Below are 18211 nucleotides of genomic sequence, written 5' to 3' on the forward strand. Positions count from 1 at the left end.
GGTTCATATGTTGTTGTTTTTTTTTACTATTTTCTAATAAAACAGCGTGTTTCTTTGTTATTATGAATGGCCTGACACCAATCCCCGACACCAAGTCGTGATTTGATGAATAACTAAAAACATATCTCATCGTTTAACCTACTTTTAATATTTGTGTACACCATTCATTGTTACAATTAATGTTCTGATGTTATCAGTTTTGTAGTTCTGACTACAGGAAGTTGCAGGGGGGCTGTTTTGTGTGTGACTCCCGTCGTTTCTTGATGACGTAGATTGTAAGCGGCCAATTCTGTCTATTGTGTTTATCTTGAGCTCCACAGTTGTCTCGTGAATGGATACCGGATTATCGTTTAAGGTTGTTATTACCCTTCTCTCGGACATGGACTGGAACACATCGTGAATAATAGTCTGCTGTGCACAAAGAGGAAGATGAACAAAGGCTGGCTGGAGCTGGAGAGTGATCCAGGTGAGACAGCTCGAAACACAGCTAGCTGTCGTTAGCTTCAACACTAAACCAGAGGGACAGTTCAGCTTCTTCAACAGCTTCACTAACATTAGAGAACCATTTAAATGCATTACAAGCTTAAAACATAGTAAAATAAAAGATGTTTGTGTATTGTGTTGTGCATGTTGATTCACTTTATTGACTTTCCAAAGGAGAAATATGAGGAGTGAGTTAACGTTATGAGCAAACATATTAAACTTGACCTTTTATTCGTTTTTGAATGTGACTGAATCCAAATTATTTTCGACTTGTTATTATAAATGTTTAACTTGCTATATGAAGGATGTGATGAGCCATTTTGGTTTACAAAGGGATCCTTAATATTCATTTCCAGATAATACAGTATATAATATATGTACACATGACTAAATATGTATGTTCATTTTAATTCATTTCTTATTTTATAGTTATTTACCATTTATAATTGTATCCTTAATTGTATTAATCTGTGTGAATCTGTGCTTTCCTGTTTTTCAATCTTACCCTGTTGCTGTTAAACTACTGACGGGGGTTAATACAAGTCCATCTTATCTTATCTTAAAATAAAACAACTGCACATACGCAGACAAAAGCCTCAATACATACAGTAAATGTGCACTGTCATGAACGAAGCCATATTCATTATATGAATATATATATTGTTTTGAAGATAAGTAAGACAAATCCACAACAAGATAAAAGACGATAATGGATCTAGAGTTATTGAACTGGGCAGGTTGTTCCAATCAGATGGAGATTCACATTTTAAGGCTTGTTACCCAGTGTCTTTAGAAATGTCTATTAAACACAGAAAAAGGAGGAAAGTGCCTTAGCTTAGACTAAGACTACACGATTACCTATATGTTTTATGTAAGACGGATAGTCAAAGAAAATGCATTAAACAAATACTTAAATTTGTTTTACTCTAAAATAAACTACAATGTTTTTTTTATTTCAGGACTCTTCACTTTGCTGGTTGAAGATTTTGGTGAGTAGCTCATTTACAGTAGCCGGATATCTTATGTTGCTTTCATGTGAATAGTCATGTTTACAAGAACTAGTTCCATTCAAGGGGCTATTCAATCCAATTAAAAGGTTTCCCTTTGTGTGGTTGTTTGTGTGTTCCAGGGGTCAAGGGTGTCCAAGTAGAGGAAATCTATGATCTTCAAAGCAAGTGTCCAAGGTATCTTTTCTGTTACCAATCCGTTCTATTCAAATAGGTTTGGTGAAAAGCAATGATTGACAAAAACTGTCCACAGACAGAAAGAGAGACGCAAATATAAAAATCTGACATGTAGACATGTGGCTATTCCAAGTTTCATGTCTTGATTTAAACAGCGTTTATCTTCTGACTGTAGCAACACCATGTGAAACGTTTTTTATTTCTTGCAGTCCTGTCTATGGCTTCATCTTCTTGTTCAAGTGGATCGAGGAACGTCGATCCAGGAGGAAAGTTAACACTTTGGTGGATGAGACCTCTGTCATTGACGAGGACATTGTGAATGATATGTTCTTTGCTCACCAGGTAAGTGTTTCTGAGATCATACATGTTGGTAGTTAATGTTGTTTTTCCTGGTATATGAAGTCTTCTTATTAGTGAGCCACTGGCCTGTATTTGAAGTCCTAAAATCTTCAGTATTAGTTCTGCCAATTAAGTAAATGCAAGTATTATTTTAATAAATCGTATGAAGATTTTTCTTCAATTTTTGTAGCCGGTTGATCGTGGTTCTTTGAGCAAATGTGGAGACAATTGTTATGTAACGTATATTATTACATGTAATAAGTAAATCAAATGTAATGAATGCACAGTGGGATCCAAACATCCAAAGTACTGCTAAGACATCATAAGATATTTCCTTCTTCCAGGAATTCGCAACCCTAACCTATAAAGTAATTGATTGTAGCAATGTCTCATTGTTAATGACATGCATATTCTTAATTTGACTCTTGTTTATTCTTGTCTTCTTTTGTCTAGCTGATACCAAATTCATGTGCCACCCACGCTTTGTTGAGTGTGCTTCTGAACTGCAGTGGCGTTGAGCTCGGCACCACCATTAGTCGCATGAAGGCTTTCACCAAAGGCTTTAGTCCAGAGGTAAGATGTTTCTCACGCTCACTCATACACAGTATCTGTTATGTTAAGTGTCATTTCATGTGGTGCTTTTATATTTAGAGTTTTCATTTGAAAATCAGCTCTCGGATTTGTTTTGGATTTGACTGTTATTCCTAAAAGTAAGTTGACAAACGACAACTTGATATACAGTATTATAGGAACGGAGTCAATTCTATGACCAAAAATAGCTTGTTCAATACATTTACCTAGTTTCTGAATCTCTCAACAATTTAAATCACTCTTGTTAAAATATTCCTTCTTTCTCAATTTCAAAGGTCTTGATTGGCATGACCGTTTTTCAACTTGTGCTCTCTCCACCTCTTCTTCCTCCTCTCCTACTGTCATGTTTAACTTTGTATTTCTTTTTGCAGAGTAAAGGCTACGCAATTGGAAATGCCCCAGAGCTTGCCAGAGCACATAACAGCCATGCCAGGTAGGTCAGGTCTCAGTCAGAGGTTCCTTTTGAAATGTTCAGGTGTCGCTGATTCTGTGAGAGAGAAAAATGGCCTGTGATTGGTCTACCATACCGTGGAAGATGTGTCAGTTTCTTAAGCTCTCTTTCTGTGTTTCTATGGAGACCGGAGCCCAGGCACTTACCGGAGAAACAGAATGGGATCAGTGCAGTGCGGACCATGGAGGCCTTCCACTTCGTTAGCTATGTGCCCATCAAAGACCGCCTCTTTGAGCTCGATGGACTAAAAGCTTACCCCATTGATCACGGTGAGAGTAAACACTGACAGAAATACAGAAGTCCTGTTCTTTTCACACTGATTTAAAGCAGTTTAGCTGCAGTGGAACCACTGAATGTTGTATTAAAAGGTATGCATATGGTTTAAACAGAATTTCCTAGAATAATTTGTCTGATTTCTTCTCTTTTTTAAAGTATTTACTTCACTTATTTTTATTTGTCATGTTTTATCATCATTTAAACCACGTCAGTATCCAAAAATAAGGTCTAATTCCTCACTGGATAAAACAGCGTTATGACAAATCTGCTATAAAATGTGTTAATACATTTAATGTTTGGGATTTTGCTTCCTAAAGTTAGTATCATATTTCTCTCTATTGTAGGGCCCTGGGGAGAGGAGGAGGAATGGACCGATAAAGCTCGGCGGGTCATCATGGAGAGGATTGGACTGGCCACTGCCGGGTGAGTCCAGAGCCCGTTAGCCGAGCAGTGATTATTCACCTTCTACACACACCTCCAGGGCTTCATTCTCACGCTGCTGCTCTGCTCTTTCTCAGTGAGCCGTACCATGACATTCGCTTCAACCTGATGGCAGTGGTGCCTGACCGCAGGATGAAGTACGAGTCCAAACTTGAAATTCTTAAGAGGAATCGACAGACTGTTCTGGAGGGTCTGCAGAAGGTCAGGGACTGCTGCAAGTCTCAAATGTCAAAATGAATAAACTTGGATGTATTGTTATAACCTCTGCTGTAGCATGTCATATTTGACACTTGTTTTAAAGTCCTAATTTAATGTTCCTAATAATCTTTGTCCAAGTGATATTCTGTAAAGGCGGTATTTGGGCTAGCTCCTCTGTCATGTCTACTAACCTTGTTGAATATGTTTAAAATGTATTTTGTATGTTGTCTTCAGATGATCCGGCTCAATCAGCCCGATCTTGCACAAGACAAGAAGCAGCAGGAGGACGATGGCACCGCTGCGATCAAGAAAGAGTCAGATGCAGAGCCAGTAACATCCCAGGGGGCTGATCCGGGTACTTATATCTGCTTTATTCTCCGAGTATTTGTTAAAACACATCTTGTAAATGGTGTAGGGGCTCATTATAAACATTCAACTGAAATACAATTACCCTAATTTTTGATTCAGTTAATGAGTCCGGAGCTCGGTCTAAAGATGCTGCTAACCGTTCAGGAAACGCTAAGGTCATGGGTAAACCTGCAGCCCCCTCAGGAGGAGGGGTCACCAGTCCCAACCCCGTCGCTCAGCGGCTGCCGGCCTTCCTGGACAACCACAACTATGCCAAGTCTCCAATGCAGGTGAGAGGACGGGAACATCGTATACGATACGATAATACTTTAATGGTCAGATCAAGTCTGAAATGTGACTTGCAGCACAGCAGCTCCATGTGTAACCTCAACATGGACAAATATCAAGACACAATACATGACTTTTTTTTTTTAACATAACAGCACAATCACTGAGAAAAAACATGCTCAAAGACCCTTTAGCGTGCATTTGCTCTGGGATTGAGCTCTGTATTTACTGTGAGGATTGACTGATGCACAAAGGATGCTTCAGTCTGACTTTGTTGTATGGCGGGACCCTGTATCTCCGATTCATATTCGCTGTTCAGAACATGGTTTGGGTCTGAGATGATGTTGTTGGACAGCCTTATTAGGTTGTTATGATAGGCTGAGTCATAAAGTCTCTGACGGGGTTAACCAACAATCTTTGAGCAGGTTTGTAACGGGTATTGATCACTTTCTCCACCAATATAAGCCTCTAAAGATCTTTTTCAGACGCTTTGGTCGTAATGTGCACTTAGGGTCGTGTTCAGAGCTGCAACTAATGATTATTTTCATCATCAGTTATAATACCAATTATCTTTCTCATTATTGCTGCTTCACAAGATCCGGAAAATAGGGGAGACAAATGTTCATCATGAGTCCCCAGAGTATTCATTCGGTTCTTCAAAATGAATTAGATTTTGGAATAGTTTTATTATTTATCTTTTGATTTCCCCAATTTACTAAATATTGTAGCTCTTGTTGAGTGCTGGACCGACAGCAGAAATATGTATTTCACATTGCCCTGTATCATTTCTAAAGAAAAATACATGATTTAAATATTTGATGTAAATGCATTTTATTACATTGTCACTTGTTAGACGCTTTTACCCAAAGCGACACACATGCACTTAATACAGTGGGCAATCCCTACAGGAGTGAAGTGTCTTTCCCAAGCACACAACGACATGGGGATTGAACCAGTAACCCCCTTGATCTGAAGACAGTGCACTAACCACTGAGCCACACACTCCTCCTGTGATCTTTCTAGTCTTGTCAAGACAACTTAATTGAATGTATCGAGGCTTTAATGTTCACAGCATATGACACCCTATCTCCGCTCGCGATAACAGGCAGGTGTTACATTGTTATGTGAGAAGATTACTATTCCACACCTAGCAGCTCCGGAGGTCACACATTTCTTTCTGTCTCTCAGATCTGACCTAGGGACAGTCACTGCACTGCATGTGTTGTTTCTCTCACTTCTGTATAAATAAAGAATGATTCTCCCTATCCAGCTTTCTGAGGCTCAATCACTCTCCATTGCTCATTAAAGTTACAAGTTAAGTTAAAGCCTTTTATTGTCATTGTGCAAAAAATACAACGAGATTCAGAGTGCAACCCTGTCCCAGTGTGCAAACACTAGGTGCAAATTGGGTCTTCAGTCACGGCGCGTTTTCAGATCGTGCAAACTGCTATACTTTGAACTCAAATGCTCTGCATCAGATTGTCATATCTTCTTCATTTCTGTTGTTGCAGCTCACATTTTGAATCATTTTGAGCTTTAATGAGAATGTTCGAATTAACAGGAAGAAGAGGATCTTGCTGCTGTAGTTGGTCGCTCTCGAGTGGCAGTTCCCCCCAAACCCCCTTACACAGACGACGAAGACGACGATGCGGATGAAGAGGAGGAAGTAACTGGTTCTGCAGGCACAACCAGGTTAGCATTGTAATGTGTATATAGGTATACTTGCCTTCTTTGTTTGTGGTTATGACCCCACCGAAAGAAGCAACATTTCTTTGAATAAATGTTTCTGCTTTTTGTTTTAAAGTTCCCCTGTTATACTGTTTTTCCTCAATATATTATAGGTCCCAGATATATACAAAACATGTCTCTGAAGTGTTTGGCTCCAAATACCAAACAGATCATTGTAGCATCCCATAATCCCCTCTGTTTCAGCCCTGTTTCAAAAGTGCTGATTCTGTGTCTGTTACTTTAGATGAAAATAAGGAGCCACTCCCCACGCCCCTCTGAGAGATATTTGGTTAAAAATAACACAATGGTGCTCTAGGAGGAGATTCAGGTGATACGGTGGGGGGGGGGGTTGCCTTGGTTGGTGATTGGCTAATGGTTACACAAGCCAAAAAAACGTTATGACATCATAAAGTGGCCCAAATCTGATCAGCTCATTTTCAGACAGGTTTTTATATAAATGGATCAGGACAAAAAGAGAGAGACTCTGAAACTTTCAGAATCTCTTTCCACAGAGGGGAAACATGTTTATGTATAAAAGACATGAACAAGTGGATTTTGCTTAATAGGTGACCTTTAAATCTGCTGTCTTTTAGGTTTAGACGGAAGGCAAGTCTGCGATCACGACCAGTACGGGCAGTCACTGGGATGGAGAGCCAGATTGCCCTCACTGTATTAGCTGAGAAACTGAAGAAGGAGGTCCAAAGGAAGGATGCCCTTAACACACCCCTGTCTGTCCGCACAGAAGGGCGCACAGGGGGCATTTGCATCACATCTGCTTCACAGCCGTCCCCCACACCCAGCAACGAAAGCACTGACACGGCCTCTGAGATTGGCAGCGCCTTCAACTCCCCGCTGCGCTCACCCGCTCGCTCCCAGGCTGCCACGCGCCCATCAAGTCCAGTCGCATCCCATCTGTCTCGTGTGCTGTTCGGAGAAGATGAGATGCTGAGGCTAGACTCCAGACACAACCGCGCTGTGAGAGAGCTGGGTCCCTCTGTCAGCGCTGCTCTGCTACAGCTGCAGGAGGACGGAGTCATCTTCGTTCTCCCTCCATCTGGTGAGTACAAGAGGTCGTTACTGTCGCCTGTGTTATTTACAAAGGTGCTCTAACAGCCTCTGCTGAAGTCAGCGTTTTAGTCTATCACTTGATATTTATGGTACAGTCGGAGCATATGAATCATTTAAGACAATAGAAGTTAACAGTTTGGGGTGACCTTAAAGGGAGAATGTGCCATTTATTTTGTAGATGTCCAGTCAGAGTTAATGGGTAATGTTGTCAATTGAAGCAATTCATTCCTCAGTGAGTTTTGACAGAGGAAGCTGAGTTCTCCAGCTCGAGGAGCAGCTGGTACATGTACAGCCTTCATGTACCAGGATGCATTGTGTGAAATTATGAATAAAGAATGCTGGTGTATACAAGTCTGGCCTAAATCTTCTGTCAGAAAGATTGCAGCAATCCAGGGGGTGTAGATATCCAAACTTTAATTATTCACAGGAGTTATAGTGTTACAGGATGTTCGTTTGTTATGTTGTGGTTATCTAGCACATATAAATAAACAGAGTAGATCGAATTAGTGAATGACAATATTAATCCTAATAGTTACATTACGATTTCCTGCTAGGAACAGTACATACACATACATGCTGGAACAGTCAGCTTCATGGTAAACAATACCAGAAATGCCTGCAAGAGGGCTCACTTGACCGCAACAAGTGCGAGTGTTTTAACACGTGATAATGGCGGCTTACAGGGGGGTAAAGTTATACATGCGGTAATGGCGGCTGACATAAAGTTATACACAGCTCACCGCAATAGCACGAGACTGGACATATATGGCGATCGTACATACCAAATATAATTATATCAACAATCACAGCGGACAGAAAGTGAAACTACTGAACATTTAACAGGCAGTCACACTTATGGCAAACAAGTACTGTAAACAATATATATATACTACGCCGATTATTGTCTGTAAACTGTTATTTACATACGAAATGCAAACATATAGATACAAACAGGTGCTTATGCCACAGTAACAACACTTACAGTTTCATACACACACAACGCGGAACACACAACGACCCGTTCACTTGCTGAAAGTCTGTTTATGACCGGTCGCGTGACTAATGACGTTACAGTGTGAGGGGTGCGTCCGGTAACTATCTCTGGACTGTCTGGGGGGCGTCCCCAAAGCAGGGAAGTTTGCACAGCCGCCCCCAAATTCACTAGATGAATTTGTAATAGCACAAATGTCCCTGCTAGAATGCGGGGTAGGCTTGTCTTTATGGTGTATGGGCCAAAGCAGTCGACACCAGTGGACCAGTATGGTGGTTTGTTTATGCGTAGCCGTGCAGCGGGTAAGTCTGCCATCTTAGGAATGACAGGTTTGTTCCGCCACTTGTGACACTCAACGCAGACATGTTGATGTTTCTTGACTGCTTGTCGTCCGCGAAGTATCCAGTAGGTTCTCCTTAGCTCTGAGAATACACGATCGGGACCTGCGTGCAGCAAACGTTTGTCGTCGTTCTGTATAATCATCTTGGTGACAGGGTGGTCTGGAGCCAGGATTATAGGATGTATGGTGTCCTCTTTCAGGTATTTCTCTGCCTTCCGGAGAAGGCCTCCCACTCTGATTAGTCCTACAGCCTGGTCGTGTACAGGAGAGAGTGGCAGCAAGCGACTACTAGATTGTAGTGCGGTCGTTTCCGCAGGGAAGGATTCTTGCTGTGCTCTTTTAAGCAGGACAACCTCTGTCTCTAGTCGGCTTTCTAGTCATGCGTGGAGCAGCCGCCCCGTGCATGGTAGGTGACTTCAAGTAGTTCAGACCATGATTTGAAGAGTGTTAGATCTGGAGCCGCAGGCTCGGCTGTTGCAATGTTGCCGCAGAAAGTGGTGTTGCGCGTCTCCTCTGTGTGAGCAGAACTGACCACGGGGTTAGCCGGCCAGTCGGCTGGAGGCAGTTGAAGGAAAGTCGGGCCAGATGTCCAGCGATTGGGCTTAGCGAAGTCCAGTAGATGCTTTCCCCTTGTAATGTCGTCAGCGGGGTTCTCTTCAGAGGGGACGTATCTCCAGCTGTCGGTTCCGACGAGCTCCTGGATTTCCGCTATCCTTGTCCCTACAAACACTTTGTATTGCTGGGAGTCAGACTGAATCCAGTGGAGGACTGTAGTGGAATCTGACCACAGGGTTGTTTTGTGTATTGACAGTGTCAGCTCGGTGTGCAGCAGCTTGGCCAACTGTGCTCCAGTCAGGGCCGCACACAGCTCTAAGCGGGGTATTGAGAGCTGTTTCTTCGGGGCTACACGTGACCTTGCCATCACGAATGACACCTGCACTCTACCTCTGTCGTCTTCAAACCTCAGGTAGGCGACGGAGCCGTATGCTCTCTCAGAGGCGTCAGAGAAGATGTGTAGGTCGGCGGGGGTAGTGTTGGGAACATCAGAAGTGTAGCACCGTGGCAGGCTGATTTTCTGGAGATTTGGCAGCTCTCTTTCCCAGGCTTGCCACACAGGGAGAAGTTCGTCTGGCAGTGGTGCATTCCATCCACTTTCCTTCTTCCAGAGGGCTTGAACTATGACCTTGGCCCGTGTGGTAAAGGGGATGATGTAGCCGAGAGGGTCATATTGGCTGGCCAGTACTCGGTACACGTACCTCAAGGTGGGTTCAGCTGAAGGAATAGCACGGTGCTTGTATCCCAGTGTGTCGGTACTACAGCACCACAGGAGACCGAGCGCAGACTCTTGGGGGTCGGTCTTATTAGCGTTTAGCCATAGCTCACACTCAGATGATTTGGCTTCTGTAGGGATGTGTGAGATAACGTCTGGCATGTTGCTGTCCCACTGTCTTATTTCGAAGCCTCTGCTGGCAAGGACTGATCTCAGCTTGTCAATGAGGTTTCTGGCCTGGTCCTGGGACCGCAGAGACTGGAGACAGTTATCCACATAGAATGAGTGCATCACAGATTTAACTACCTCTTCATTGTCGTTGCTGTGGTCGTTCACGTGGCGCTGCAGGGCGTATGGTGGTCCCGAAGGGCAGCACACGCCACTCGTAGACATCTGGACTCCGATCTGTCTTCCCGTCTCGCCACAGGAAGCGGAGCAGTGGTTGGTCTTCAGGGAGGAGACGCACTTGATGAAGCACTTGATGGCCACAGAATACTCTCTAAACCTCAGCAGCACGCCAAGCAGCGCTGAGCCCAGGGTCGGTCCACAAAGCAGATTGTCATTAAGAGAGGCTTGTTGGTAGTTAAAGGAGCAGTTGAAGACGACTCTGTGTTTACCATTGTGTTGTACAAGATGGTGAGGAATAAGCCATGACTCCTTGGAGTTGCTCACCTCTTCAGAGCTAATCTTCACTGCATAACCAGCCTTTTCCAGTTTATGGATCTCCTCCTTGTAGACTGCAGATAGCTTAGGGTTGATAGACAGACGACGTTCTGTAGCTCTTAGAAGAGCCATTGTTGCAGTAGGAGGTACATGCAGAGAGGGGGCACTTTGCTTACGCAATAGTGGAGTGGCGTAGCGAGACACATCGTCAACTTTGACACGTACAGTCTTGTCTTCCAGTAGTTCAATGGCTGCTTTATCCTCACCAGAGCGGGTCACTTCATTGATGCTCCTGAAGGGGAGTGTGTCGAGCTGCCAAAGTTTCTCCACGTTCTGATGCAGCTCCTCTGAAGGGGAGAGGAAGGATGAATGGAGACGGTTGCTCTCACCTGCTGATGGAAGCTGGCTGGTCTCTGTGTAGTCCATCCGAGTGCCGTGCATACAGCCACTGGGCAGCCTGTTGGGCCTGTGCGCACAGGCTGTTTGGGGATGATCAGATGTGTGTTATCTGACCCGATGACCCTAAGATGTTTGTATTTTTGCTTCAGGGACTCAGCTGCACGTGACTGCTCTGTCAGATTCAGCTCGGCAGCTGTAAAGGCCTGACTGATGTTGTGTTTCACCTTTCTTCGTCATGACTGACACTTTGAATGACACAGTAGCTCCTTTCACCTGCACTATTTCCTGCCTAATTGTCCTGAGGGATGTTACCTCTTCCTGTCCGAGGAGGCCGAGATGGCGGGCAGCAGCTGGTAGTATGATAGTTCTTTGACATTGTCCTCGAGATTCAGATGCCATGAGCTTCCCTGTCAGCCTTGTCCTCTCGCACAGCTACTGTCAAGCAGCTTCTGCAACGCTCCACTTTATTTCTACCGCCATTTATACTCGGTCTCAAATGAAAAACATTGAATATCTTAGGCAGCCAAACATCGTTGATCATTTCCTCCTCTGAACTCATATTCTGGGATGCTACCGGCTACAAATCGATGAGAAACCATCAAATGTAACGGCTCATACGTTTTTGAGGAATACAGAGAAAAACATGATGAAATAGCTTGCCATTCTTCTTTGCATTCAACTATGTCACTGTCTCGTCAAATGCTGACTCTGAATGCAACTAAAAAGTGTGAAGCGGCAAACTCTACTTTCTCCTCACACCATGAGAAATGTATTGCTTTGTTCAACTGTTTATTATCAATAACGATTAGGCACGAAATCGATACATTATCCCTTTTTATCGGTATAACATACCTTACTTTTATTCAGAAATAGTCCGCTTACTTGACTTGAATTGCTGTCTGTACAGCAGATCTGGCTTCTGATGGAACAAAGCGGCCTTGCACCCCTGAGAAGATAAAAGACAAAGTAAAAGCAGAGCTCTCAGGAGGAGACAAGGAAGGAGATGAGGGGTCGTCTGTGGTGGTGAAGGAAGAGGGGAGCAAAGATGGAGCAGATGTAAAGCCTAGCAAGGAGAAGCTCAACGCTGCGGAAATAGCTGCAGACAGCAAGCCCCCTGGGGATAAGTACTCTCCTAAAGTAAGTCCTGTACTGTTCTGATGCACTGTAGTATGTACCTGGCACACTCTCACATATTTGCTTCCACTGCCAATTAGGCAGCTGTTTCTAAGGCGGTATACTGGAAGTATTTAACAAACAAACATTGTAGTTGATCTTATTCTGTCTCTTGCAGGAGTTGCTTGCACTGCTCAAGTGTGTGGAGGCTGACATTGCCAATTATGAGGTGTATCTAAAGGAGGAAGTAGAAAAGAGAAAGAAATACAAAGTAGGTTTTGATTACCTGAAACAAATCCAATGTATTCGGTATTTGGTGAGATGTTATTTTAATTGGCTTTTAATTCAAATGTTTTGTTTTCATTGATCAGATTGATGATCAAAGGAGGACCCATAATTACGATGAGTTCATCTGCACCTTTATATCAATGCTGGCCCAAGAAGGTAAGTCTCATTGTTCTTATTTTCTTCACTCTTTCTCAGCGTTAGCTGCTTGGCTACAACACACAAGCTAACAACTGGGATCAAACTAAAAACTCTCCTTGTTATAGTGGGAAAATGTAACACAGGAATTCACTGGAAACCTAAACAACCTTTCGGGAAACTGCATGCATCATTAGCAGTATTTTACAAAACGAACGGTACAAAACTGTCCAATGGAAGTCTAACCTTCCTGTTAATGCTGATGAATGGCACATTTAAATGGCTAGTAATGTTCAGTGGTGTGTAAGCGGTGGATCAAAGGTATGAAACTGAACAGAACATCAAACTTGAAGAAAAAAATAACTGTCCTGCCGCATACGCTTCACAACAATTACTGTTAGCGCAGGGGACAGTGCCGATATGCTAATGAACGTCATCTGGCGAATTTCAGCAAATTCCGGTGCTATTAATAACTACCTTTACTGTAAAAGAGCTGTTTTCCATGTTGTTTTGCCACAAGGCTTTGTTACTGTTGAGACATCATTTAAGTGTGAAAGTGAGGCTTACAGTGAACCAATCTAAATGCAAATGGTGGTGCTATCTATTGCCACATTGTCCAATCAACATGCACTTCATAATATTAACAAGTTAAAGAAAAAAGACGTCTATTGCAACTTTAGGGTTCTGAGTGTTAAAATGCATTTATCCACCTGAAATACATACAGGGACACATTTACAAATACAAAGACATGTATATGTGTTGTTCTGCTTAAAAGGAAAACATTGATGTTACAACTCACAGGTACATGTCCCTTCCAAATAGAAAATAGAGAAGACTACAAATAAATCACATTTGTAACCACCATATGCAAACCTTAGTTAAATGCTAAAATCTGTTGTTGTGTTCTTGGCTGATTCATTCATTCTGACTGGGTATCTTCTTCAGGCATGTTGGCCAGCCTTGTGGAGCAAAACATTTCTGTGCGTCGACGGCAGGGAGTGAGTATTGGCCGCTTGCACAAACAGAGGAAGCCTGATCGCAGGAAACGCTCCCGACCGTACAAAGCCAAGCGCCAATAACTACAAACAATCATAACTTCTATCAGAGAGTTTCTCTGTGAGCAATCACCCCAGAGAAAATGAAATTGTTGCACTCCTGAAACTCTCATAAAGGCCGTCTAGTGTTGTATTTTAGCCAGACCCTCATCTTCTTCATCAAATCGATCATGTTACCGAGGTGAGTTATTTTATAATTTATGTATATACTGTATGTACTACCATTTTAATCTCAATGTAAATGTTCTTCTTCTTGTGCCACTGCTTTTGACACTTGTAAATATGATAAAAGGCATGTTCCCAATGGTGCATCTGAATGCTTTTTTATCCATTGTTATTGGAAGATGATCTCCAAAGTCCTCAAATCCGCACAACTTATCATGTAACTACAATTTGGTAAGAATAAGACGATATTTCCTAAACTTTATGCCATACTAGATTTATTTATGGTGCCAATAATGTACTGAATGTTTTTGAAAGAAAAAGGCCATGTGTTATCCATCCCTAGCATTTCAGTTATAATATCCCCACTGTTGGTAATTTACTATACAACATAAAAAGCATATTTGTTATCACTTGTTTCATGGACAATTTTTAAACTGAAGAAGACGTCATGATGCATTAAGGTTTATTCTTTTCATCGGAATGTCCTTTAAACTGAGGCTTTCTAGCTGTGTATGAACATCTCTAGAGGTCCTGTGAATGAAAAAGAAGCTATTGTTATTTTTGTACCAGAAATGGGAACTCAAAGTGAGTGAATAGAAGTTGAATGTGTGCACTTGTGTGTTTTTGTACATATGTATCTGTTAATTGGCTCACCTGTACACTGAGGTCAGTTGTTCTTTGTGCTTGCGAGTTCATACTACAATAAAGTCAACGAAAATATCTTGCTATAATCCAGATTTCTTTTTTTGAAGTGATATGACTACAATGGTTGAAAATAATTGTATATTTGGAGTGAATGTATTGTAGGATTCCACCTAATAGTAAAACATGTCACTGTACAAAGATATTACTAAATGTATCTAGGAGGTTAGCTAGACTATAGCTTTATTAAACCTGAGTAAAATGTTTTATTGTAGTGACAGTTGGTGTACACTAGGGAGAGCAGTCATTCAGTGACCATCATTACCTGTAAAGAGCCTTTCACAATTAAATTGACTTTTTCTAAAAAGGTCTTGTCATTTGGCACCATGGCTGTGATGTACATGTGTATTTTGATGTAAATATTGTAGTATTCTAAGTGTTTTTGGAATAATGTTTTGCATTTAAGTATTTAGTTTGGTATCGTATACGATTTAAGAAAACCAGCAATAGGCCTATTACATTTCCATGGTTCAGCCTATTGGCCTTTTTGCTTAAATGACAAACGATTATTTGTAATTGATTATCAAAATAATTGTTTATGCATTGTCTGTCAGTTGATTTATCGATTACATTTATCGATTTTTTTTAAAAAAACGATCAGTAGTGTGCAAATAATGTAGGCTACGCTGTGGACCTTTTTCTTTACAGAAAATGCTAAATATCTACAAATGAGATAAAGGATTATCCCATTTCAAAACACGCAGTAACGATGTATGATGTTTCTGTCGCTTAGGTTACAAAACAAATGGTCCATATGAGGGAAAGACCCGGGTTAAATCGGGGAGGTCCCAGTGGTCTTGTGCCATAGAGCGGCTCAGATGTATTTGCGTGGTGACTTGAACGCCGTGAACGCGCACGTACGAGCCTCTCAAGTTCCCACCCATTGCGTCAGCGCGCTCCCTCGCTCTCTCCGTCAGTGCGCGTGCTCCGTGTGGGATGCTGAATTGTAGGTGATGATGGCGGAAGGGGAGCAGCGCTGAGTTTCATCTGAGTTTCCACCACAGCTGTAGAACCGTCTACAACATCGTTTCTCTCCGTCGAGACCTATCCCGAGGCGATGGGGAACGAGGCCAGTATGGAAGGGGAGGGACAGGCGGGACAGCCCGGCCCCGCCGTGCCTGCAGCAGGGGCTCCGGCTTCCATTTCAGCACCACCGGACTCTGGACAGCTCATCAAGCCGAGCAATGGAGCGCCAGCCGGAGGAAGTGGGGCTGCACCCGGGCCGGGGATTAACAGGTAGCCGCGATAGCTAGGACTGTTCTCCGGCAAACTGTGGAGAGAAATCAGTGAGGCTACTGTGCAGTGTACGGTGCATCGGTACGGTGTGGAGTGTACATAGGCTATAGGATCAGCCGACTGCGTTCAGATAAACGTGAATGGGTGCTTAATTATTTATTTCTATATCCTTGTCAACACAATTCACCAACCCCCTTTGGAGACCCGTTTCTGCTTTTTGGCAGCAGCACCACCCTATTACTCAACGTTAATTTGGGTCGAAGTCAAATTTAATATGCAACGCTTTCGATGTAGAATCAATCATTCGTAAATATAGCGTTCAATAGGGATTTTTACGCCCGTTTTCACGGTGTCTGTCCTCAGGCAACAGTGGCTAAGTATCATTACTGAATGAGCGACATTTTTCTCCTCATAGCGATCAAGTAGCCTAAATATGAGTATTTCGGAATGGATCTGAAAAGATATGCCCCCCATAGTTTCACGTGATACATTAGAAATGTAAATGATTCAAAGTGCTCTTGATCTCTCACGTTGAATGCCTCACTCGCCTCTACTACATGTTCATTTCCTGAACATGCCTCGACATGAACACCAGTAAATACAGAGTCATCCTAGGAAATTACCTTTCTGACGTTTTGTAGGGTGACAGTGCTACCATCAGACAGCGTCATTACAGGACTGTAACGCATAGCTGCCTCATTCATTCATCAGCACTCAAATCAAATCAATATGCAGTAGCTAGTGGAAATTGTTTCTCACCACTATACAGCACAGAAAGAGGGAGATTTCTGCTAAAACAGTGCCGTTGCATCCCTCTGAGGAATCCAGACACTGAGCCCAGACATATTAACATCTATGAGTGACTTGAGTGACAATATTTCCATTATTTTTGCAGTAAAATGTAAAAACTCCTCCATTTTCCTATTACAAGACAATCAGAATAACTTCAACTCAAATCCAGCCCATATCATCAGTTTAATCACACATAGTAGCCTGTCTGTCGTGTGTGTGTGTGTGTGTGTGTGTGTGTGTGTGTGTGTGTGTAGTGGGGGGGGGATTTGATATTGCCTTACAGTTCAACAGCTGTAGACCTATATACACAGTCAGACACACAGCTGCGTCTTGGATTTGCCACACCTGCACACAGTCTCTCACTATTTACCATTTTGAACCTTCCATCCAAGGTGCATGGGTACATTTCTTCACGCTACAAACCTACACCCAAGGCTAAAATTCAAAAATGTTTGGGGAAAATCTATCCTGCCTGATTTATGTCATTAAATTACATAGTGATTGTAACATACAATGTGGAGCTGTTCGGATGTTCAGCTACTGTAAAATTGTAAACCAATAATAATGTTTAGCTTTGTATATGTAAAAGAGCACTCTGTTTATCCACTGAGAAGCAGGTTTAATTTCTCTGTCATATCTTGATTTCTTGATTAAGATGGTTAGGAAGTGAGAGAGAGACAGTATATCATGTGGCTGATGGAAATAGGTTTCCTAAGATCAGGGCCCTCACACACCGTCTGAATCTTCCCCTACAAAGAACTTGCGAGTGTGAGAAACAATGACACGGCGGCAGTGCTGAGACTGTAGATATGAGACTTTCATCTTAATTAAAATGAGTTGCTGCATTTTATGAATGTGCCTATTAATATGAATGGGGACATAAGCTATATATATCCATACTCAGAAGTGGTTTCCATATAGGCAGTTCTATTTGATATTTTATTCATGGCAGTCAAAGAGCTAAATCTGAGCCCATATGGGACTCGATCAAGCAAAGAAAGTCGCCATAGCCTTCTGCTCCACAAAGCAATACAATGTTTATTTATTATCTAACCATAATAGCTTTGACAACATCCCAAACTGATGACCATAACTGACGAACATTCAGAATTGTAAGAAATAATGAATTGTGTTGAACGCAGCTCCAAACATTTCCTATGTTTTCAACAAGCTAAAAAATGAGCCACTTCTACATTATTGTCTCATTGTTTCCTGTCTAACAACCAAATTAGTGAAGCGCGGTACATCCACCATCATGTAATTTATATTACAAAGTGCTAAAAGCTACTTCATGCAGTCTTTCCAAACAATTTAAATAATCAAGTAATGTAAATCGATATAAATCAAAAGTCCATTACAAACCTGAAAAAAGCTGTAGTTCATTCAACCCATGAAAATGATGATACAGTCATGCTCTGAGACAGAGTGAGCCAACAGTATGCCCTCATGATTAATTTACCTTCAGCAATGAGAGCATTGTGCACTAGGTAGCCAACACATAGCAAATGGTTATCACAACAAATAATGCAGAACCGGATCTTATTATTTATGAGGTTATGACAGCCCTAGGATACAGAAAAAGAAATGACTATATGAGTCATTGGCAGTGTAGCATTACTGTCAAGATGTCTAAAGAGTGACACTTTAATTTAATAGGAAAACGCCT

At 42.1% G+C, this 18211-nt stretch overlaps 2 protein-coding genes across 6 annotated transcripts in view; both read left to right on the plus strand.

Annotated features, from left to right (window-relative positions):
• Positions 1-273: 273 nt before the first annotated feature.
• Positions 274-14546, plus strand: bap1 (BRCA1 associated protein-1 (ubiquitin carboxy-terminal hydrolase)). Of its 3 annotated transcripts, none has more exons than XM_034219369.1 (17): positions 274-466; positions 1443-1472; positions 1613-1667; positions 1877-2009; positions 2460-2579; positions 2969-3030; positions 3175-3317; positions 3669-3747; positions 3843-3966; positions 4198-4318; positions 4432-4601; positions 6161-6291; positions 6921-7384; positions 11966-12195; positions 12350-12442; positions 12543-12615; positions 13541-14546. In XM_034219369.1, the coding sequence occupies exons 1-17, from the start codon at positions 430-432 to the stop codon at positions 13672-13674; spliced, it is 2199 nt and encodes a 732-aa protein (XP_034075260.1). In that variant the 5' UTR covers positions 274-429; the 3' UTR covers positions 13675-14546. The 3 variants fall into 3 exon arrangements, with proteins under 3 accessions (XP_034075260.1, XP_034075261.1, XP_034075262.1); XM_034219370.1 differs by having other exon boundaries at positions 11969-12195; XM_034219371.1 differs by having other exon boundaries at positions 4477-4601.
• An 884-nt stretch (positions 14547-15430) lies between these two features.
• bsnb (bassoon (presynaptic cytomatrix protein) b) overlaps positions 15431-18211 on the plus strand; it is a 66568-nt gene continuing 63787 nt past the window's right edge. For all 3 annotated transcript variants that reach the window (XM_034219013.1, XM_034219014.1, XM_034219015.1), the window contains exon 1: positions 15431-15753. In XM_034219013.1, the coding sequence (XP_034074904.1) occupies positions 15575-15753 (179 nt within the window). In that variant the 5' untranslated portion in view covers positions 15431-15574. The remainder of the gene's footprint in view (positions 15754-18211) is intronic.

Source organism: Gymnodraco acuticeps, unplaced genomic scaffold (genome assembly GCF_902827175.1).
Source record: "Gymnodraco acuticeps unplaced genomic scaffold, fGymAcu1.1, whole genome shotgun sequence".
In the NCBI taxonomy this organism is placed as follows: Eukaryota; Metazoa; Chordata; class Actinopteri; order Perciformes; family Bathydraconidae; genus Gymnodraco; species Gymnodraco acuticeps.